This window comes from Salvelinus fontinalis, chromosome 2, assembly GCF_029448725.1.
Source record: "Salvelinus fontinalis isolate EN_2023a chromosome 2, ASM2944872v1, whole genome shotgun sequence".
Taxonomy (NCBI): Eukaryota; Metazoa; Chordata; class Actinopteri; order Salmoniformes; family Salmonidae; genus Salvelinus; species Salvelinus fontinalis.
In genome coordinates, this window is record NC_074666.1 from 85,289,956 (window position 1) to 85,314,485 (window position 24,530).

The following is a 24,530-nucleotide window of genomic DNA, read 5'->3' on the forward strand; positions in this document are numbered from 1 at the left end:
TGAGTTGTAAAGCTTTATCTAGCATTATTTTGTGGACCCTTGAAAAGTTTAGTATTCTGAAAATGCCCACTTCTAAGGACTGCATGCCAGTGATTGTACTTCATGATGCAGTAATGAACAAATACCACTATCCTAAAAGTATTACAATTATTTATATGAACAGCAGCATACAACTCACACTTAAGTCCACCAATGGCAATGAAGAATATTCTCAGAATTATTATTATTTTTTATAATTTCACAACAAAGCTCAACATGAAAAGTATATACATTTGGATGGCTACAAAAAAAAGGAAAACTGTAGATGCTATGCAATTTAACAAGCTTCTTGATGCACGTAGAGTCAGAGAAAGTATGGATTTACACTCAGGCACCAGAGTAGAGAAGTAGGCTGTCCTCTGCAATAACAATGTAATAGATTTTATAACAATGACCATTGCCATACTTATGAAACAGACGTTTTGGTTAAGTACATACTGGACAGCAGCAACTGATCTGAGGCCGATTGACTTACTTGACTATCCTGTCAGAGCTTGATTATCATGGGCTCTGGTGTCATAACACAAACCTTTCAGAAATGTACGAAGACAAAGTCACACCAGGCAGTTTATTCTGTCCCCATTCAAGGACGCGCGAGTGTTTCTCCGGCTGGTATGTTAGTCTGTGTGACTGCAAAAGGAACAGCACAAAAGCAGAGTACTACTATACAGTATAAAAATAGTGCCAAACAAGGCTACGAGTTCTGCTGACAGCAACACAAGAACCGGAAGAGAGGATAGAGAGTGATGTAGAACTCCAAATCAACCCCTAACCCATCCCCACCGGGAACCATATCATACATTCCACCTGTCAGAGAACAAGATGGAGCTGATACCCATTTGATCCTTTCAGATCTACTATCTATGAAGTGTCTAGTGGTAGGGGTCATTTAGGGATCCTGCATGAGACAGAGAAGACTAGTCATTCACTACTATTCATAACCATCGGTGGGGATTGGATACAGGCACACAGATTGAAGCGTTGGTTTAACTACCAAACAGAGCTTAAGGACAGAAGAGGGAAGAAAAGCAGCAGGGATGAACTTTAACACTTTTCTCCATAGGGATGGCACAGGAGGCAACTAGCTCAGCCCTATCTTTCCCTGGTTGGGCTGTAGAGGGGGACCAGACCCATGTCATGTGACAGGGGTGTATATCCCATCTGTCCTCACTGCTCCTGAGTTCCCCAGGAGATGTAGTCGGGCCGCGTGGCAGCACTGTACTCGTCGATGAGCTGCTGCACCACCTCGCGGGAGTTGTCCAACTCGTCAAAGTTTTCCTTGAAGATGTCCTCCTTGCGGAACTGCTCCAGGAAGGCCTCGCGCTTTCGCAGTTTGTCGTACTGCTTGCAAGTCCGCTCGAACAGCTGCAACAGAGGAAGAGAAGAGAAAGGGCAGCCAGTGAACTTGTAGCAGTGAATACATTACATATACCTCATATTAGTCACTTTCTGCCCACGCCCTCAGTCGCTGACTGTGGGTTAGGAGGATATCAAAAATTACTCTTGACATTTATCACCAACCCATGAGTGTTTTGCCATTGAAATGTTAGCTTGTTAGTGTTAGTTTTGTCACCTTTTAAAATATCTTTGCACAAGGCACCCTACTCCAAGTAGCCAACCTACTCCCAAGTGGCCAACCTACTCCCAAGTGGCCAACCTACTCCCAAGTGGCCAACCTACTCCCAAGTGGCCAACCTACTCCCAAGTGGCCAACCTACTCCCAAGTGGCCAACCTTCAGAACCTGTAATGAGAATGAGGGGCGGAGCTTACACAGGAGATGCTGGTGTGATTGGCCATCATCAGGCCGCTGACGCGGTGGGCAGAAGGTAGGTACGGGGACTTCCTGGACAAAGCCACCTGGATGCTGGCTGGGCCCCAGGGGATGAAACTGGCCAGCTTACGCTCCCGGATCCTCTGCAGGCTCTTGTGGACCTGCACCCACACAAACAGGACTCTATCAACTTACGGAAAGTATTGCTAAAACATTTAGACCAATATGTTGAACACACACCACAAGGCCATTACAATATCCACTTGGTCTTCAGCCATCTCCTTCATAACATCCAGAATAAGCAGAGGAGTCAGCTCATGAACTAATACTGAACTTTAAAAATGTTTATGTCATCCGTAGTTAAGGACTTCAATGTGATTAGAGAACATATATATTCATTTTTTATTAAAAAAACACTTAGCTAACACACATTCTCATTCAAAATATACACACGCACACACCTGGGTGGGGTCCACCTCTCCCTGGATGATGTTGAGGATGGCAATGTAGCAGTGGTTGGTCTGTCTGTCCCTGCCTGTGGACACCATGACATTCTTCGGCTGCAGCAGCCTCCGCATCACATCCAGCACTGTGGTCTTCCTCACACTGGCCACCTGGGAGAGAAACAAAGGAGAGGGCAGGTATAAGCAGGCATATTCATATATGACAGGAATGCTTTGTTCACCAAATGTTTTTAAAAGAAGATGAATCGGCAGATACTTGGATAACTCAGTCAAGATCTGTGTTTTCAAGAACAGAGATTAAACTAAACTAGTACAATTGGTGGGACTTGCTTTAACTCTTTAAAAGTATTTTTGTGGTAGTGGTAGTAGTTTAAAAAAGGTTTACTTTACTATTTTAAGCAAAGCTTAAATGCAATAAAATAATTGTTCTGATTACTTTGATACAGTTGACATGGTAGTCTATTACTTTGGATTGTAGGGCAGTTCGATCACAAAAATGTCTAAACTACAGTTGTTGAGTGTGAAAACTAAAAGACAGACAGACAAGACAAAATGGTCTGTCAGAATATGGGAACAAAAAGCAGGAGCATGAGGACAACACTCTTTCAGCTAAATAGATGTACAATGTACTTTTGTAAAACATTCAGTGTAAATGAAGTTGGATTTTAGTTAGAAAGTTCTAGGTTATTACTTGGGGAAGAAATATGACAGTGCATCTAGTGATGGCAGCTCTTTAAAAGTATTTGATGGCAGTTGAACTACGTGGGACAGGTTTGTATCTAGACCTACTAATAGCTGTAGTTCTAATAAACCAACTCTTTAGGCTGACAGTGAAATCTGAAAAGTACATTTCCTGAAGAAAATGTGGTGCGCTTGCTAGCTTGTTTTAGAGTATGTATGGTTTTCAAAAACCTTATAGCAGTGGTAGTGTCCGCAGTAGTAATGTTGGGGACTGGTTATAGTTGAACAAGTACCTACATGAAAAGTCAGGATACCCTGAACATGTGAACGTTGGTTTGGTGTCTCTAGCTTGAAATGGTTCAATAGTTACTGGTCAAATCACATCAAATTGCATTTGTCACATGCGCCAAATACAACAGTGAAATGCTTAACCAACATTGTAGTTAAGAAAAATAGTTTTTTTTTTTGGTAAGAAATAAAACAAATAATTAAAGAGCAGCAGTAAAATAACAATAGCGAGGCTATATACAGGGCGTACCGGTATAGAGTCAATGTGCGGTGGCACCGGTTAGTCGAGGTAATATGTACATGTAGAGTTATTAAAGTGACTATGCATAGATAATAACAGAGTAGCAGCAGCATAAAAGAGGGGGGTGGGGGCAATGCAAATAGTCTGGGTAGCCATTTGATTAGATGTTCAGGAGTCTTATGGCTTGGGGGGTAGAAGATGTTTAGAAGCCTCTTGGACCTAGACTTTGCACACCAGTACCACTTGCCGTACGGTAGCAGAGAGAACAGTCTACAACTAGGGTGGCTGGAGTCTGACCATTTTTAGGCTGTTCCTCTGACAACGCCTGGTATAGAGGTCCTGAATGGCAGGAAGCTTGGCCCCAGTGATGTACTGGGCCGTACGCACTACCCTCTGTAGTGCCTTGTGGTCGGAGACCAAGCAGTTGCCATACCAGGCAGTGATGCAACCCGTCAGGATGCGCTTGATGGTGCAGCTGTAGAAACTTTTGAGGATCTGAGGACCCATGTCAAATCTTTTCGGTCTCCTGAGAGGGAATAGGTTTTGTCGTGCCCTCTTCACGACTGTCTTGGTGTGCTTGGACCATATTAGTTTGTTGGTGATGTGGACACCAAGGAACTTCAAGCTCTCAATCTGCTCAACTACAGCCTCGTCGATGAGAATGGAGAAGTGCTCAGTCCTATTTTTCCTGTAGTCCACAAATCATCTCCTTTGTCTTGATCACATTGAGGGAGAGGTTGTTGTTCTTGCACCACACGGTCAGGTCTCTGACCTTCTCCCTATAGGCTGTCTCGTCGTTGTTGATCAGGCCTACCACTGTTGTCATCGGCAAACTTAATGATAGTGTTGGAGTCGTGCCTGGCCGTGCAGTCATGAGTGAACGAGTACAGGAGAGGATTGAACACACACACCTGAGGGGCCCACATGTGGAGCATCAGTTATGTCGGATGTGTTGTTACCTACCCTTACCACCTGGTGGCAGCCCGTCAGGAAGTCCAGAATCAAGTTGCAGAGGGAGGTGTTAAGTCCCAGGGTCCTGAGCTTTGAGGGCACTATGGTGTTAAACGCTGAGCTCTAGTCAATGAATAGCATTCTCACATAGGTGTTCCTTTTGTCCAGGTGTGAAAGGGCAGTGTGGAGTGCAATAGAGATTGCACCATCTGTGGATCTGTTGGGGCTGTATGCAAATTAGAGTGGGTTCAGTGTTTCTGAGATAATGGTGTTTATGTGAGCTATGACCAGCCTTTCAAAGCATTTCATGGCTACAGACGTGAGTGCTACGGGTCGGTAGTCATTTAGGCAAGTTACCTTAGTGTTCTTGGGCACAGGGACTATGGTGGTCTGCTTAAAACATGTTGGTATTACAGACTCGGACAGGGAGAGTTTGAAAATGTCAGTGAAGACACTTGCCAGTTGGTCAGCGCATGCTCGGAGTACAAGTCCTGAACGTTGACCTGTTTAAAGGTCTTACTCATATCAGCTGCGGAGAGCGTGATCATACAGTCGTCCGGAACAGCTGATGCTCTCATGCATGTTTCAGTGTTACTTGCCTCAAAGCAAGCATAGAGTAATTTAGCTCGTCTGGCAGGCTTGTGTCACTAAGGCAGCTCTCGGCTGTGCTTCCCTTTGTAGTCTGTAATAGTTTGCAAGCCCTGCCACATCCGACAAGCGTCAGAGCCGGTGTAGTACGATTAAATCTTCGTCCTGTATTGATGCTTTGCCTGTTTGAGGGTTCGTAGGAGGGCATAGCGGGATTTCTTATAAGCTTCCGGGTTAGAGTCCCACTCCTTTAAAGTGGCAGCTCTACCCTTTAGCTCAGTGCGGATGTTGCCTGTAATCAATGGGGGGACGTCATCGATGCACTTATTGATGAAGCCAGTTGGACAGTTATTTTATGTAAATGTGTACAGTAATTTTTGATAAAGCTGAAAGAATAGGATAGTTAGGATAGCCAGAATTGTTTAAGTTAGTCTTGTAGCTTAATTGACGAAGCAGCAGGACCACTGAATGGCTACCTCTGTATTCTTATGGTTCTCGTTCAAACCCATGTTCATTTTATACACATTTTAAAATGGTTCTAGTATCAAAAATCTTCAACAAGCAATCTAAGTAGGGTCCGTCTAAACATCTCAGCGTTGGTTTGGAGTTAATAGCTTAAGTGGTGAAAGAGATTGGTAAAACAAATCAAATTCGAGACCTTTCTAGTCCACACTAACTTTTTGTCTAAGTTGTTGGCAAAGTGGTCAAAATAGCAGATTTTTGTCAAAAGTTGCATTGTATTACAGTGAATGTTGGAAGTCCCATTAAAGTGATTGAAAAAATGTATAGTTTCAAAAGTAGAAATAGTTTTAAAAAGTTGTATGCGAGCACTATTCCAGACCAGTCTTCACATTTTAAAGTTTGAATGGCATTTCTAGCATGCAGAAGAATAATAATAAAAATAAGTTTGACGAAGACTTCAGTGTGTTAAAAAAACCTGTGAACTCAGGGGGAAAAAATGAGCACCAACTGGGTTAAAAAGATTTGAACGGTCATCCAACTCGCAATTCCAAGTCAGAAACTCTGGCATCTTTATAGAGCTCCAACTTTCAGACCTGAAGATCACTGACTTCATGGTTTTTTCAGAGTTCCCAGCTGTCTTGAAAGCACCAAGACGTACTACGCGGTCACTGAGAACTACTTACCGATTGGTCAGTGGTGAGCGGTGTGTAGCCAGTCATCAGGAAGTGAAGGCGGGGCGTGGGGATGAGAGAGGCGATCAGACCAATCAGGTCGTTGTTCATGTATCCAGGGTAACGCAGGGTGGTTGTGCTGGCTGACATAATGGTGGAAACCTGTGGAGAGAAAGAACCTTTTGTCGTCATAATTACTTGTGGCTGTTTTTATTTCTGTAATCTTGTCCATTTCTGTCGGGCAATCACCAGGAGTTTACAGTGGTCATAAGAAATGCAGCCTGTATGACAGGGATCATCACCTAGATTCAGCCTCGGGACAATTTTTCATGAGTGGATGGTCAGGGAGCCGGAAAAGAATTACAAATCATTTGAAGACTGCAAGAAGCCTAAATATATATATAATATTTGACTAAAATATAAGTTTCAAACCTTATTTACATTTGTATACGATCACATATACAGTATGTATATACAGAACAGGGCTCCGGGCAGCCGAGCGGAAATGGAGGAAAACTCGCCTCCCTGCGGACCTGGCATTCTTTCACTCCCTCCTCTCTACATTTTCCTCTTCTGTCTCTGCTGCTAAAGCCACTTTCTACCACTCTAAATTCCAAGCATCTGCCTCTAACCCTAGGAAGCTCTTTGCCACCTTCTCCTCCCTCCTGAATCTAGACCTATCGGCTGCCTTCGATACTGTGAACCATCAGATCCTCCTCTCCACCCTCTCCGAGTTGGGCATCTCCGGCGCGGCCCACGCTTGGATTGCGTCCTACCTGACAGGTCGCTCCTACCAGGTGGCGTGGCGAGAATCTGTCTCCTCACCACGCGCTCTCACCACTGGTGTCCCCCAGGGCTCTGTTCTAGGCCCTCTCCTATTCTCGCTATACACCAAGTCACTTGGCTCTGTCATAACCTCACATGGTCTCTCCTATCATTGCTATGCAGACGACACACAATTAATCTTCTCCTTTCCCCCTTCTGATGACCAGGTGGCGAATCGCATCTCTGCGTGTCTGGCAGACATATCAGTGTGGATGACGGATCACCACCTCAAGCTGAACCTCGGCAAGACGGAGCTGCTCTTCCTCCCGGGGAAGGACTGCCCGTTCCATGATCTCGCCATCACGGTTGACAACTCCATTGTGTCCTCCTCCCAGAGCGCTAAGAACCTTGGCGTGATCCTGGACAACACCCTGTCGTTCTCAACTAACATCAAGGCGGTGGCCCGTTCCTGTAGGTTCATGCTCTACAACATCCGCAGAGTACGACCCTGCCTCACACAGGAAGCGGCGCAGGTCCTAATCCAGGCACTTGTCATCTCCCGTCTGGATTACTGCAACTCGCTGTTGGCTGGGCTCCCTGCCTGTGCCATCAAACCCCTACAACTCATCCAGAACGCCGCAGCCCGTCTGGTGTTCAACCTTCCCAAGTTCTCCCACGTCACCCCGCTCCTCCGCTCTCTCCACTGGCTTCCAGTTGAAGCTCGCATCCGCTACAAGACCATGGTGCTTGCCTACGGAGCTGTGAGGGGAACGGCACCTCAGTACCTTCAGGCTCTGATCAGGCCCTACACCCAAACAAGGGCACTGCGTTCGTCCACCTCTGGCCTGCTCGCCTCCCTACCACTGAGGAAGTACAGTTCCCGCTCAGCCCAGTCAAAACTGTTCGCTGCTCTGGCACCCCAATGGTGGAACAAACTCCCTCACGACGCCAGGACAGCGGAGTCAATCACCACCTTCCGGAGACACCTGAAACCCCACCTCTTCAAGGAATACCTAGGATAAAGCAATCCTTCTGCCCCCCCCCCTTAAAATATTTAGATGCACTATTGTAAAGTGGCTGTTCCACTGGATGTCATAAGGTGAATGCACCAATTTGTAAGTCGCTCTGGATAAGAGCGTCTGCTAAATGACTTAAATGTAAATGTATGTCTCTATTATGCGTGAGAATGCTTTGGAACAGATTTCCAAAAGTAAAATCACTTGGGGCTGATTTACTAGTGTTTTTACAGTATTTTATGTTTAAAAAAAAAGATATGCTATATGATTGTATGGTTAGAAGGTTAGCTAGAGAAGGGTATATAGGGCTGGCACAATTACTGTATAAACGACGGTTATGGATGAAGACCGTCATGAAAATAAATAACCGTTTAAATATTTTTTTGGGGGGTGGAATGAACAGCTGACTGAAGACAGAATTGCCGGGCATTCGTGAGGCGGAGTCTGTTTCTGCAGTAACATGGAATCTTAACAACGTGATGAAACTGCTATTCCTTGCTGAAACAAGCAAGGAGTTGCCTAGACAGTGTCCCCCTCCCTGCAGTGGCACACATAGAAATATAATGAATAGAACAGACTTTGCACCTCTAACCCTGGCAATTTGACTGGTAAACTCATTGGTACACTCGCAATGGCTGCCTGGTATTGTTATACAATAATTTCCACGGTAATGTAGAATGTTCATTCAAATGATGTGGCTCATGCGATGCAATGTATTTTTTGTAATGTCAGTTGAGTTGAATCAACAAATCACAGCACATTTTGACGGGGGACACTTCCTGCTTTTAAGTCCTTCTTTTACTTCCTCCTTTGTTCCTATGGGTACACTCGCAATAGCCGCCAGTCCACCCATTATGCCACCATTGACTTGAATGAGGACGCCCGTTCTATTTCTATGGCAGCACATGCAGTCAGGAGCAGAGAGGGGAAAAAAATTGAAAAGAATAATAGAACATTTGACCGGTTATTACGGTGCCCGCGTTCATTTGTGTGGCCAATTAGTCATCCATATTCCATGACCGCCACAGCCCTAGGGATATAGACATATTTGACGACAAGTTGTTTTTTTAACAACCACTGGTTGTTCATTCAACAATAATTGCTAGGGAGTGAGAGATCCAGTTTGACAGTTAAAGTGTGAGGAGTAACTAGTCTAACTAGTTTGTTGAATCCTCAGGACATTCTGGCTAACAGTGTGAGGTTTACTTCACCCATACACTCTCTCTGTATTTGCCTAATAGTTTCTGGGCCACGGTCAGTAGGCTATAAACAGTAGCCTGGTCCCAGTTCAGTTTGTGCCATATTACCGACTTGGCAAGCCAGCACAAACAGATCTGGGACCAGGCTATCAAAACGCCTCTGCATAGAAACACTTCCTCCTCTCAGGAGTCTGATGATCTAGAACCTGGATATTGAGAACACCACTAGGGAAGGAGGTGGAGCTTGCACCTGAGTGGCAGGTGTCAATCACTCACCAGCTGGTTGATCTGGGAGAAGGAGGGGTTCTGGATGTGCAGCCTATCGGTGGCGATGCGGTTCAGAGCAGTGTTGTCCAGTACCACCTGACACACACACACAAGTCAAAAAGAGAAACAGAATGAGAGGGATGTGTAGACGTGAGGTCAGAAGCTTGAGATGTCCACAGAAAGACAGCAACGGGGGAGGTTTGACTTTAGAATTAGGGGAAACTGAGAGGCAAGAGAGAGATGCTGTGTGGTAGAGACTAGTTAACAGTGGGCTTTGATCCAATCCTCCAGTCAGTCTTGATGGGTAAAGCAAAGTGCTGTGTGAAGACTGAAGCATTGAGGCACACACTGTGCGTCACTAACAGGGGAACCAATTCTTCTCCACATAGATTCTATTAGCTGTAGGGGCTAACCCAATAAGCCTGAGTAGAGGCCCTTACGTAAACTCCTGCAGGAGGAAGAAGATATTGGAGAGGAGAAACATTAGGCCGTCAGAGCATCTCGGGATCTAATACAATCATCATTCCCAGGCAGCAAAGATTTAATCATCCAGAGATGTAAATGTCCACCAACACCGCCTCATTACCAGTCATACACACCAGCAGCCAGGGAAGAAACCCTTTCAGTTACCGCGTCGGGCTGTGGTCATATAAAATGATTCATGATATACAGGCCCCGTGGCTCCTAGTTCAACTTCCTCCCTCTCTCTAAGACTTGACCACGGAGATTGCCTGAGGCAGAGCGACAGTTATGGCTTTTGACACCACACTGAGCATGTTGAGAGTGGGGGGACGGGGGGGGGGGACGGGGGGGATAAGGCTTGTCCGTCATTTTGGACAGAACAACAAGACAGTGTGGAACTGGAACCTGTTTTTTTCTTCTTAAAAAACAAATAAATAAATCACATTTTAAACGGCACAAGGGGACGTTCTCGAAAAAATGACCACGCAACAGAGTTTATGTGCATGGATTTGATTCCAGGAAAGAACCTTTTGTCTATTCCCCACACAACGGTAGCCAGCTGAAGGCAAAAAGCACAGATGAGAGGGTGTGTGTGTGTGTCTGCAGATGTGTGTGTATATTTCTTGCTCACCACACAGTCTGCGTTCTGGGTGAGCCTCTTGAGTGTGAGCAGTGAGTTGTAGGGCTGCACCACCACGTCGCTCATCTCGTCCTGGTTAGGGAACACAGAGTAGGTCTGCACCAGCTTCTTAGGGTACCTGGCCAACACACACAGGAAGAAAATAAAAAAGTAGCACACACCAGGTCACAGAAAAACATCCAACAGTGGAAGACTAAAGGTGCCCCCCGGGAGAGAACAGTATCTCTCCAATGGAGGCTGGGACAATTATGGTTACAATTAGGAGAGTGTTTCTACTCCATACATTATAAGCCTACTAACTTTACAACAGTCAAACAGAAAGAGAGACCACCTCATCTCGATGTGGAAATTCAGCCTCCCTGTTTGTGTGTGTGTGTGTGTGTGTTTAGACCTGTCATTGAGCCTCTCCAGCAGGTAGGATCCCAGCCCGGACCCGGTTCCCCCAGCGATGGAGTGACAAAGGACAAAACCCTGCAACAGAGAAACAGAGCCATCTTAATTCTTTAATTCCACTGCTCCGGGTGAAAAGATTAAAACGTCTCCAATGTTTGGGCCTATCCAGACAAATGAGTAAATTCCTCTGGCTCAGTGCGTCACTACCCCTCACATATTTCCTGACAGCTGATACCCAATACGCTTCAATTGATGCGGGTTTCATCTCGTTGTGATGGTCACACAGGGATTTAAAACTCCCGACATGAAAATACAATACAAAAGCATTTTGTAGAATTGAAACCACTGTCTCTAGGTAGAAACAAACCACTGTCTCTAGGTAGAAACAAACCACTGTCTCTAGGTAGAAACAAACCACTGTCTCTAGGTAGAAACAAACCACTGTCTCTTGGTAGAAACAAACCACTGTCTCTTGGTAGAAACAAACCACTGTCTCTTGGTAGAAACAAACCACTGTCTCTTGGTAGAAACAAACCACTGTCTCTTGGTAGAAACAAACCACTGTCTCTAGGTAGAAACAAACCACTGTCTCTAGGTAGAAACAAACCACTGTCTCTTGGTAGAAACAAACCACTGTCTCTTGGTAGAAACAAACCACTGTCTCTTGGTAGAAACAAACCACTTTCTCTAGGTAGAAACAAACCACTGTCTCTTGGTAGAAACAAACCACTGTCTCTTGGTAGAAACAAACCACTGTCTCTTGGTAGAAACAAACCACTGTCTCTAGGTAGAAACAAACCACTGTCTCTAGGTAGAAACAAACCACTGTCTCTTGGTAGAAACAAACCACTGTCTCTAGGTAGAAACAAACCACTGTCTCTAGGTAGAAACAAACCACTGTCTCTTGTGTGGAAGGACCACCAGAGGGCAGGCTGAGCTCACGGATGGTAGCCCAACAAGGCATGGGAGACAGGTGAACCAGAGGCAATTAAGCACAGCTGACACTACTAATGAGATATTCTCCTTCCCCTATAAGAGAGAGTATGGAACCAGCAAGAAGAGGAACGATCTCTGGAAGATGGCCACCGAGACAGAGGAGCTATCTAGGAAGAACCATTAAGACGGTGACAATGTCGTGACTTTTTGTTGTAATTTAAAGACAATCATATGGTGTTCCTGTTTTGCTCTGGAGAAGAAGATATATGTTTTGTTCCTTTGGAGAGTTTCATTGATTCTGTTGGAGTGTTTGTGTTGTCCAAATGCCCTCAATATAGAACTTTGTTCAATCAAGAAAACCTACTCCTGACTCGTTTGTTCCACCTTCCCGCTTTAGAGTGACGCCCAATTACTTGGTCCGCTCACATTGGTGGAGAATGTGGGCATTAGGTGGACGAGTGACACAAGGATAAGTGAGTAAATCAAGATTCTTCCAGTAGACCAGGAGGAACCTTTCAAGAACGATGGATAACGCCCTACTACAACAATTGATCGCGGCACAGCATACAACCATAGAACTCCTGCAACAACAGCTGAGCCGGCGAGAAGAACCTAGAGTTAAGCCAAGAGCGGCTGCTCATGCCATCTTACCTCGTCTCTCCAAGGAGGATGATATTGAGGCCTTCCTCATGACCTTCGAAAGGACGGCCACCTTGGAAGAGTGGCCGCCCACAGAATGGGCGAGCGCATTAGCCCCTCTTTTGACCGGGGTGGCTCAGGAAGCCTATTTTGACCTGGATGCCCGCGAAGCTGCAGACTATGGGCGACTAAAAACCGAGATCCTATCCCGGTACCAGCTGACTGCCAGAGATAGGGCCGTAAAGTTCCATCAATGGACCTACACAGCTGACAAACCCGTCCGTTCCCAGATTTTTGCATTAATACGACTGACGAAACAGTGGCTAGAACCTGAAAAGGGAGTAGGACAGGTGATAGAGACTCTTGTAGTGGATAAGATATTGAGGGAATTACCCAGTGACTTAAAAAGGGTTGTGGGGCAAGCCAACCCGTTGTCAGCCGACGACATAGCACAGGCGGTGGAAACATCGGTCTACAGGGGAGTTGTTAAAAAGTGACAAGGAGGAACGGAAGGATTCTTCCGATCCCGTACCCCGACTCACGCCGGCGCGTCCGCCACCGAAACGTCCAAACCCCCTCCGGAGGTGGGAGAAATCATCCCCCACACAGCAGGGTCGGTGTTATAAATGTCAGTCTCCCAACCATTATGCCCCACAATGTCCTAGCAAGGACGAGCCCAGGGTCACAGAGTCATCACTGCCCACCCCCACACCTCTCGGTTTGAGGGGGCAGGATCAACACTGTTGGTTAGCAGAAATAGCTCCAGCCCCAGAGATTCCAGTTCAAGTCGAAGGACAAGATGTGGTAGCCATCCTCGACTCGGGAAGTATGGTTACGTTAGTAGAGGAGCGGCTGGTGACCTCCGCAACACTGCTACCAGACAAAGTAGCCGTATCCTGTATCCATGGAGACACCCACTATTACCCCACTGTGAATCTGCCGATTCTCACTCCAAAAGGAAGGTGTACAGTCAGGGCAGGGAAAGTGCCCCAGCTGAAGGTACCATTATTGATCGGGAGAGACTGTCCCTTATATAAGGAGCTTCGGCAGATGACGTTATGCGTGGAAAGAAGGGGGACAGGAAAGAAGAGAAAATCCAAGCCCGAGGTAGTAGTCCTACAAGGAGACGTAGCTACGTCCTCGTCCTCTGCAGCAGAGGAAGAAATAGCAACCCAACGTTTACGACAGATATTCCAGGAAACCACCGATGAAGACACTTGTGAAGGGTTATACACTACACAGGAAGGAAGGAGCAACCAGACGCTAAGGGATATATTTGAAGCTCCATCCGAGGAGGGAACCTGGAAGGGGTTCTCATCGGTCACCCCCGAGGGGGATGGGGAACATCCTCCACATCCCTCTACCGAGGTTGATCTGCCCCAGGAATTAAAGGGACAGTTCGGCACCTCGCAGCATAGAGACCCAGACCTAAGGGAGGCCATGAGGAAGGTGAAGGTGATCGACGGGAGGAACGTCGACGGATCAGGTGAGCCCCCTCTTCCTTACTATGCAATCAGGCGGGGTCTCTTATACTGGGTCGTACGACGAAGGGGGGAAAACCTGGAATTACTAATGGTGCCTAGACCATACAGGGATACAGTTCTACAGTTAGCCCATTCCCACGTCCTAGGAGGACACCTGGCACGAGACAAGACTATTGACAGAATCATGCAGAGATTCTATTGGCCCCGGGTCACCCGGGATGTGGCCAGGTATTGTAGGACGTGTGATCAATGTCAACGTACAGCTCCACGGCCACACCTGCGTAACCCTTTGATTCCTCTCCCCATTATAGAGACTCCCTTTGAACGCATAGCTATGGACCTCGTAGGACCCCTCCCAAAATCCGCCAGAGGACACGAGTACATCCTAGTGGTCATAGATTACGCTACCAAGTTCCCGGAGGCCATACCCCTGCGTAATATGTCGTCAAAGGGAATTGCCAAGGAATTATTCATGATGTTCTCTCGGGTGGGCCTCCCCAAGACGATCTTAACTGATCAGGGAACCCCATTCATGTCGCGGTTGATGAAGGACCTGTGTCGGTTGTATCAGGTTCAACAAATACGTACAAGCATATTCCACCCTCAAACAGACGGGTTGTGTGAACGCTTGAACAAAACGATTAAAAGCATGTTGAGAAGAGTGGTGTCCCGAGACGGGAAAAACTGGGACATGCTTCTCCCACACTTAATGTTTGCCCTGCGAGAAGTACCCCAAGCATCCACTGGATTCTCTCCGTTTGAATTGCTCTATGGCAGACCCTGTCGAGGGATCCTCGACTTAGCCAAGGAGACCTGGGAGACCCAACCATGCCCCTTTCGATCCACAATAGAACATATTACCCTGATGAGAGACCGCCTGTCAGCAGTGTGGCCCATAGTCAAGGAACATATGGAGAAGGCACAAAGGACCCAAGGCCGGGCCTATGATAAGTCCGCGACCCCCCGTGAGTTCACCGTGGGAGAGAAAGTGATGGTGCTCGTGCCCACGGCCGAACATCGCTTGCTGGCACAGTGGAGGGGACCCTACGAGGTAATGAAAAGGGTCTCACCGGTCAATTACCTCATCAAGCAACCTGATAGAAGGAAGAAGGTCCAACTCTATCACATAAACCTGTTAAAGCCGTACCATGGAAGAGAGGAGGAGGTGGCTTTGATGGCCCTGGAGGGAAAAGGAAAAGAGGAGGCTCTACCACCGGTGCGCCGTGGTCAAACTCTCCTGCCGGAGCAGTCAAGACAGCTAGACAAGCTGATTATGAACTTCGGTCGAATATTCTCTCCATTCCCAGGACAAACAGATGTCCTGTTCCACCATATCCACACTGAACCCGGCCAGAAGGTGCATATCCGCCCTTACAGGATTCCTGAGGCTCGCCGAGTCATCGCTAAGAACGAGGTAAGGGAGATGTTGAGGATGGGTGTGATCGAGCCATCGACGAGTGAGTGGTCCAGTCCCATAGTCCTGGTCCCCAAATCCGATGGTAGTATGAGGCTCTGCAACGATTTTAGGGCCGTGAATGCCATCTCTACATTCGATGCGTATCCCATGCCCCGCGTGGATGAACTCTTGGAGCGCTTAGGAAAGGCCAAGTTCATCACCACCCTGGATTTGACGAAGGGATATTGGCAAGTGCCGGTGGCTCCGGAGGATCGCCCAAAGACTGCCTTTGCCACACCAGAGGGGCTTTTCCAGTATGTGAGGATGCCCTTCGGACTGCATGGTGCCGCTGCAACTTTCCAACGCCTCATGGATGCCATTCTACGGCCCCATCAAGAGTATGCAGCGGCGTACATAGACGATGTGGTTATCCACAGCGAGGACTGGGATAGTCACCTCCTGCGATTACGGGCGGTGCTCGTGAGTTTGGAAGCCACAGGGTTGACGGCCAATCCAAATAAATGCTGCCTGGGTCTGTCCGAAGCGGAATACCTGGGGTACACCGTGGGGAATGGGAAAATACGCCCACAGGCAGAGAAGACCAGGGCAATTCGAGACTGGCCGCGACCCCGGACCAAGCGGGACGTTCGGGCCTTCTTAGGGATAACGGGATATTATCGCCGTTTTATCCCGGGATATGCAACCATTGCCAATCCCCTCACAAACCTCATCAAGAAAAACTTACCAAACCAGGTAGAGTGGAACGACGAGACGGAAGAGGCCTTTCAATCGCTAAAAGATGGCCTGTGTTCTGATCCCGTCCTACAGGCTCCGGACTTCTCACAAGAGTTCATTGTGCAGGTCGACGCCTCGGATACAGGGCTCGGGGCCGTACTAGCTCAGGGTAAAGGCGAAGCAGAGAAGCCGATTCTCTTCATAAGTAGGAAGCTCAGCGATCGGGAACAGAGGTATGCTACCGTAGAGAAAGAGGCCTTAGCCATTAAGTGGGCTCTCGATTATCTCCGGTACTACCTACTGGGTCGGAGGTTTGCTTTAGTTACGGACCATGCGCCCCTCACGTGGATGGCTGGTAAGAGGAACAATAACAACAGAATAGCCAGATGGTTTTTGTCTTTACAACCATTCTCTTTCCATGTCATCCACAGGGCCGGATCGAGGAACGGGAATGCAGACGCGCTGTCCCGACGCGACCAAGACGGTGCGTCTGGCGCCCGACCCTCCGGTTCGGTCCTGAGGGGGAAGGTATGTGGAAGGACCACCAGAGGGCAGGCTGAGCTCACGGATGGTAGCCCAACAAGGCATGGGAGACAGGTGAACCAGAGGCAATTAAGCACAGCTGACACTACTAATGAGATATTCTCCTTCCCCTATAAGAGAGAGTATGGAACCAGCAAGAAGAGGAACGATCTCTGGAAGATGGCCACCGAGACAGAGGAGCTATCTAGGAAGAACCATTAAGACGGTGACAATGTCGTGACTTTTTGTTGTAATTTAAAGACAATCATATGGTGTTCCTGTTTTGCTCTGGAGAAGAAGATATATGTTTTGTTCCTTTGGAGAGTTTCATTGATTCTGTTGGAGTGTTTGTGTTGTCCAAATGCCCTCAATATAGAACTTTGTTCAATCAAGAAAACCTACTCCTGACTCGTTTGTTCCACCTTCCCGCTTTAGAGTGACGCCCAATTACTTGGTCCGCTCACACTTGGTAGAAACAAACCACTGTCTCTTGGTAGAAACAAACCACTGTCTCTTGGTAGAAACAAACCACTGTCTCTTGGTAGAAACAAACCACTGTCTCTTGGTAGAAACAAACCACTGTCTCTTGGTAGAAACAAACCACTGTCTCTTGGTAGAAACAAACCACTGTCTCTTGGTAGAAACAAACCACTGTCTCTTGGTAGAAACAAACCACTGTCTCTTGGTAGAAACAAACCACTGTCTCTTGGTAGAAACAAACCACTGTCTCTTGGTAGAAACAAACCAGTCTCTTGGTAGAAACAAACCACTGTCTCTTGGTAGAAACAAACCACTGTCTCTTGGTAGAAACAAACCACTGTCTCTTGGTAGAAACAAACCACTGTCTCTTGGTAGAAACAAACCACTGTCTCTTGGTAGAAACAAACCAGTCTCTTGGTAGAAACAAACCACTGTCTCTTGTTAGAAACAAACCACTTTCTCTTGGTAGAAACAAACCACTGTCTCTTGGTAGAAACAAACCACTTTCTCTTGGGCACAGGCAGACTAAATCAGTTAGTGCTCACTGCTGATGAAGGTGTAATGTAGTCGGCAGGCATTTGAGTGGCGTCTGTGCGTTGCTCAGAGGACGCAGGGCAGAATATTATCTGTCTAGTTCTATGAAATGCCTATTTAAATGTTTATATTTAACCAGGTAATTTTGTACTATTACTAAATATTATCAAATCTATTTTACAGTTATAAGGAAAGTAAAATCATATAGTTAGTCGATTTATAAAATTTGATTGTTACTATATTTAGAAAGCATATCAGTCATTTCAAGCCCTATTCATCAACTTTTGTTGAATATGAACTACATCACATACACTGAGTGTCCAAAACATGAATAACACCTGCTCTTTCCATGACAGACTGACCAGGTGAATCCAGGTGAAAGCTATGATCCCTTATTGATGTCACTTGTTAAATCCACTTCAATCAGTGTAGAGGAAGGGGAGGAGACAGGTTAAAGAAGGATTTTTAAGCCTTGAGACATGGATTGTGTATGTGCCCATTCAGAGGGTGAATGGGCAAGACAAAAAATACAAGTGCCTTTGAAAAGGGTATGGTAGTAGGTGCCAGGCGCACCGGTTTGTGTCAAGAACACTGCTGGGTTTTTCACGCTCAACAGTTTCCCGTGTTTATCAAGAATGGTCCACCACCCAAAGGACATCCAGCATCCCTGTGGAACGCTTCCAACATCTTGTAGAGTCCAAGCCCTGACAAATTGAGGCTGTTCTGAGGGCAACTCAATATTAGGAAGGTTCCTAATGTTTGGTATACTCAGTGTATATTTCCATCATATTTTTACTATGTACTTGAGCTTGTTACCTCAAAAGTAACTACACCTCAGAAATGTATAACTATTTCTACCAGAAAGGTGAGATTATCTTTCTTGGCGTATGCAGCATTACTAGTTGTTTATGGCCCTCTCATGATAAATAATTACTTTTGAGTATGTCTATTTAGGCAGAAATCTTCATTTTAGATTACATCTATCAGGTTAAGTAGTAGTATTTATTGTACTGTGCCAGTATATACGACCTGTGTTTATGCCTCCCACTCTCCACCCAGCCTGGAGGTGGGAGGGCAGGCCAACCCCACAAATAGGCGCTCTCCTTCGCCTAGACAGCCATGTAATACCTGCCTTCTACTCCAGTCCAGCTATTACCACCCAACACGGCATGCCACGCCCTATCTCTCACACACACACCCTCTCAAATGCATGTCCACACACACTAAATAATAATGTGGGGTCATAAAGAGTATGGGCAACAGAAATTACACAGACTTCTATGGGGAAAGCCATGTTGTTTTAAGGGAGGCAACCTTACAGCTGGCAGTTGAGGAACGTTTTTTAAAAAGGCTTGAAATAACAGAGCATTTACTAGTTTTAAGATGACATGTGTGGGCTCCCATTTTATGTGTACTCTCTATTAAGTTACCCATTATAAGTCGCCAAAGAAAGCATGCTTTCCACCACAGCACAACTGAAGGGAAAGAGGAAAAAAAGAACTGAAAACCCTATATTCCTTTCACACGTCAGTCAGTTACATATGGAGAGAATCAGGAAGTGTTTCATTCTGGATAGTCCCCTCCGATTTTCAGGTTCTCCCTCCAAAGTTCCCCTCACGTGAGGCAAGATATGCAGTCAGTGCAGTGTGTGTATGCTTCCAAACTCCGGCCTGCTGACTCCTTAGCTTTCACCCCATACGTTCTGTGGGCCAATCAGAGACTGAGAAAGAGTGGGCTTGCCTCCAAACTGTCGCTGCCGTCCGCCTCTCTGTCGATGATATCGAAGATCTCCTCATGGATTTTCTCACCCTACAAACAACAAGACATGCATTATTCCAGATTGTTATTTGGGTGAATGTAGTTACAATTTTTTTTGAACAATAACATCGCCAAACTTCTAAATATGCATTATTCACCTCAAGGCTAAAGCTTTGTTCTCTACACGGACCCTGTCCTTTAGCCTCTGGCCCACCTACAACCAACAATATGGCCCACATAGTCACCTGTGAGAAGCCGCTGGCCCAGTTGTTCCCTGCACCTCCTCCGTGCTCCGACAGGTAGATGTTCTCTGGGTTGTACAGGTTGGCGTAGGGGGAGTTGAGGATGGAGTGGATCACCCTGGGCTCCAGATCCAACAAAACAGCACGTGGGATGTAGTGTTCATCGTCTGCCTGTGGACCATATTTAGAGAGGTAAGGCTTACTCCTACTTGATGCACAGAAAGCAAAGCATACACAATAATAATAGTAGTCTGGTGACTACCTACAGGACCCGATGTCACAGGAAAGGCCAAAAAGATCATCAAGGACATCAACCACCCGAGCCACTGCCTGTTCACCCCGTTATCATCCAGAAGGCGAGGTCAGTACAGGTGCATCAAAGCTAGGACCAAGAGACTGAAAAACATCTATCTTAAGGCCATCAGACTGTTAAATAGCCATCACTAGCCGGCTTCCACCTGATAACACAACCCTGCACCTTAGAGGCTACTGCCCTATATACATAGACATGGACTCACTGGCCACTTTAATATTGTTTACTCATTTCATATGTATATACTTTATTCTATTCCACTGTATTTTAGTCAATGCCACTCCGACATTGCTCAATCTAATATTTATATAATTCTTAATTCCATTCTTTTACCTTTGTGTTGGAGCTAGGAACACAAACATCTCGCTGCACCCGCTAATTATGTGTATGTGACCAATACAATGTTATTTGATCGCAGAAAGATGGTGAACGCTGACTGCCATAAATTATTAGGCTGCTCCATCTAGTGGGGAATAATGGTACAGTCCGTGATGCATGTTTCATGTCTATTTCGTTTGCCATCAATACAGCAGCTGCTGCACCGCATATTTTATTTAACTAGGCAAAATAAGAACACATTTATATTTACAATGACGGCCTACCAAAAGGCAAAAGGCATCCTGCGGGGATGGGCACCACGACAAGAGACACACCACATAAAGAGAGACCTAAGACAACAACATAGCATGGCAGCAACACATGACAACACAGCATGGTAGCAACACAACATGGCAGCAGCCAAACATGGTAGCAGCACAAAACATGGTACAAACATTATTGGGCACAGACAACAGCACAAAGTGCAAGAAGGTAGAGACAACAATACATCATGCGAAGCAGCCACAACTGTCAGTAAGAGAGTGTCCATGACTGAGTCTTTGAATGAAGGGATAAAACTGTCCAGTTTGAGTGTTTGTTGCAGGTCGTTCCAGTCGCCATCTGCAGCGAACTGAAAAGAGGAGCAACCCAGGGATGTGTGTGCTTTGGGGACCTTTAACAGAACGTGACTGGCAGAACGGGTGTTGTATGTGAAGAATGGCGGCTGCAGTAGAATAAGCATCAACCAGTGGGTCTTGCGATAGGTATACAGAGATTACCAGTTTACAGAGGAGTATAGAGTGCAGTGATGTGTCCTATAAGGAGCATTGGTGGCAAATCCGATAGCCGAATGGTAAAGAACATCTAGCCGCTCGAGAGCACCCTTACCTGCCGATCTATAAATTACATCTCTGTAATCTAGCATGGGTAGGATGGCCATCTGAATCAGGGTTAGTTTGGCAGCTGGGGTGAAAGAGGAGCGATTACGATAGAGGAAACCAAGTCTAGATTTAACCTTAGCCTGCAGCTTGGATATGTGCTGAGAGAAGGACAGTGTACCGTCTAGCCATACTCCCAAGTACTTGTATGAGGTGACTACCTCAAGGTCTAAACCCTCAGAGGTAGTAATAACACCTGTGGGGTGAGGGGCATTCTTCTTACCAAACCACACGACCTTTGTTTTGGAGGTGTTCATAACAAGGTTAAGGGCAGAGAAATCTTTGTTGTAGAGCGTTTAACACAAAATCCAGGGAGGGGCCAACTGAGTATAAGACTATCATCTGCATATAAATGGATTAGAGAGCTTCCTACTGCCTGAGCTATGTTGTTGATGCAAATTGAAAAGAGCGTGGGGCCTAGGATTGCCCCTTGGGGTACTCCCTTGGTGACAGGCAGTGGCTGAGACAACAGATGTTCTGACTTTATACACTGCACTCTTTGAGACAGGTAGTTAGCAAACCAGGCCAAAGACCCCTCAGAGACACCAATACTCCTTAGCCGGCCTACAAGAATGGAATGGTCTACCATATCAAAAGCTTTGGCCAAGTCAATAAAAATAGCAGCACAACATTGCTTAGAATCAAAGGTAATGGTGACATCATTGAGGGCCTTTAAGGTTGCAGTGGCACATCCATAACCTGAGCGGAAGCCAGATTGCATACCAGAGAGAATACTATAGACATCAAGAAAGCCAGTCAGTTGATTATTGACAAGTTTTTCCAACATTTTTGATAAACAGGGCAAAATAGAAATTGGCCTATAACAGTTAGGATCAGCTTGATCTCCCCCTTTAAATAAAAGGACACATCGTGGCTGCCTTCCAAGCAATGGGAACCTCCCCAGAGAGGAGAGACAGGTTAAAAAGGTTGGAGGCAACAATAGGGGCAGCAACCTTAAAGAAGAAAGGGTCTAAACCATCTGTCCCAGATGTGTTTTGGGGGTCAAGTTTTAGGAGCTCCTTTAGCACCTCGGACTCAGTGACTGCCTGCAGGGGGAAAATAGGGACGAGCATCGGGGCTAGTCGCATTAGAAGTGGTTGGAGATGAGGAAATGTTCAACGGGCAAGGATGCATGGCTGAGACAAATAGGAATCCTGACTTAATGAAGTGATTAAAGAGCTTAGCCGTGTGCTTCTTGTCAGTAACAACCACATCAACATTAAGGGACATGGGCAGCAGTGAGGAGGAGGGTTTATTCTCCTGGTCTTTAACCATTTTCCAGAAGTTCTTGGGGTTAGACCCAAAGAAAGAGAACTTCTCCTTAAAGTAACTCACTTTGGCCTTCCGGATAGCCTGAGTGCACTTATTTCTCATTTGCCTGAACGAGAGCCAGTCAGCCTGAGTATGCGTATGCCGAGGCTTTCGCCAAATGGAATTCTTAAGGTGGAGTAACTCTACAAGATCCCGGTCAAACCAAGGGCTGAACCGGTTTTTAATTCTCATTTTCTTTATAGGTGAATGTTTGTTAACAATACCACTGAAAATATCAAAAAAGAAGAAGGTCCAAGCATCTTCGACAGAGGGGATCAAGCGGATTCTATACCAATTTACAGAGGCCATGTCATGAAGGAAGGCTTGCTCATTAAAAGTTTTTTAGCAAGCGTCTATGAGAAATCAGGACAGGTCGTTTCACTGAGCAGCCATTACAAACACAGGCTGTGAAACAGTGATCACTAAGGTCATTACAGAAAACATCAGAATGATACCTATCAGGATTATTTGTGAGGATAACATCAAGGAGAGTAGCCTTTTCTGGGTGTTTGGAGTCATACCTTGTGAGATTGGTAATAATCTGAAAAGGATTTAGGGAGTCACATTGCTTTAGGACTTGGTCAGGTGGTTTAAGCATGGCCCAGTTTAGGTCACCTAGCAGGACAAATTCAGACTTATCGTGTAAGAGGCCAGGAGAGAGCTTAGGGCAGGTAGGGTGCAGGTAGGGTAAAGGCCGGTGCTGATGGAGGACTATAACACCCAGCAACAGCCAACAAAGAGCTATTTGAAAGTTTAACGCTAAAAAACAGCAAATCAAATTGTTTGGGGACAGACTCGGTGGCGACAACAGAGCACTGAAGGTGTTCCATGGTAAATATTGCCACTCCACCACCATTGGAAGATCTCTTTTTAAAAATAATTTTCTTATTTTTTTACCTTTATTTAACTTGCCCTGTCTGTGTAGTCAGTAGATAACTGTCACGTACTGTACTTTAGTTTGAAGCTAAATCTGGCAACCTGCCTAGCCCACATCAGGACCAATAGACAGAGAGGCGAGGATTCCCTCTAGTCTATCGCCCTTTCTCAGCTAATATTTTCTTGATTCCACACATCCTTGCTCCTCGTTTCCTTCTCAAAACACATTGGAGAAGACGGTTTGAGGGGAAGGACCTTGGAACTTCTCCAATACGGTTGAGAAGAATACAACAAGGTGGTAAGATGCGATGCCTAGATGCACTCTCTCCCCATGGGTCTGAATCCGGGATAGGAACCTGACCCACTGATCTAGCCAGCTAATGATGTTCTGTACCTGATAGAAGAAGACATCCTTCCTGTCAGTCCCCTCTGTGGCGAACTCCTCCACAATCCCCTCCGGACTGATGCCATGCTCTGCACAGAGTTGTTTCCAAAACTCAAAACCAACTGCAATAGAGAGGAAATAAGATGTATTTAATTACAACACTAAACCCATGCATGTCCAGTAGTTGTTATTTTACTGCTAGCGTAGCTGTTGGCTAGCGTTAGGTATATGTGCTAGCTAGCTAATAATTTGTAGCAAGGGAAAGACTTCACCGTACTTTGGTTTCCACATTGGCCAAGTTGAAGTGTTATGATTTCTCGGGGCATATTCCTCTTTTAGTAGATCCCCTAACAGCGAAGTCTATAATCGGAGAGACTGCTGTCTAGACGACCACTGTATTGATCTTGCTGACCTGCCTGCTGCTTCCCGCTTGGAAACAACACGAAATACCGCATAAATGGAGTCACAACGCCAAACAGCATTTGCGACAATGCGCAGCCTCACATTCTTCTTCTTCTATAATATAACGGCGTTCCGCAAACATACGTTATAGGGGCATGCCGCCACCTACTGTACTGGATTGTGTAGTCAATCACAGATTAGAGAATAATGAATAAAGAACCAAACATTAAGAGAAACTAAACCATCCTATCTAATCCTGTACTACTAAGAAAAAAAAAAGAGCCCTACTAACTTCTATCAAATACTGCATGCTCACATTTTAGGGCTGCATTCAACAAATAGTAGGAGTTGAGTAAAATAGT

General features: G+C 46.0%; 1 protein-coding gene across 1 annotated transcript; it reads right to left on the reverse strand.

Annotated features, from left to right (window-relative positions):
- Positions 1-130: 130 nt before the first annotated feature.
- LOC129829898 (tubulin gamma-1 chain) lies at positions 131-24,260 on the reverse strand. The gene is made up of 11 exons (XM_055891901.1): positions 24,044-24,260; positions 23,776-23,888; positions 19,629-19,796; positions 19,366-19,434; positions 10,898-10,977; positions 10,498-10,624; positions 9,414-9,500; positions 6,170-6,319; positions 2,273-2,425; positions 1,811-1,972; positions 131-1,404 (listed from the first exon to the last, which is right to left on the reverse strand). Exons 1-11 carry the CDS (start codon positions 24,090-24,092, stop codon positions 1,207-1,209), a joined length of 1,356 nt encoding a protein of 451 aa, XP_055747876.1. The 5' UTR covers positions 24,093-24,260; the 3' UTR covers positions 131-1,206.
- Positions 24,261-24,530: the final 270 nt, after the last annotated feature.

Excerpts from the sequence above, each read along its gene's own strand:
- LOC129829898 (XM_055891901.1), bottom strand. The coding sequence starts at position 24,092 with ATGCCCCGAGAAATCATAACACTTCAACTTGGCCAATGTGGAAACCAA. Across the intron at positions 9,501-10,497 it reads CCCAGAACGCAGACTGTGTG|GTGGTACTGGACAACACTGC; the intron begins GTGAGCAAGAAA and ends TGTGTGTGTCAG. Across the intron at positions 2,426-6,169 it reads CGCTCACCACTGACCAATCG|GTGGCCAGTGTGAGGAAGAC; the intron begins GTAAGTAGTTCT and ends TTTCTCTCCCAG.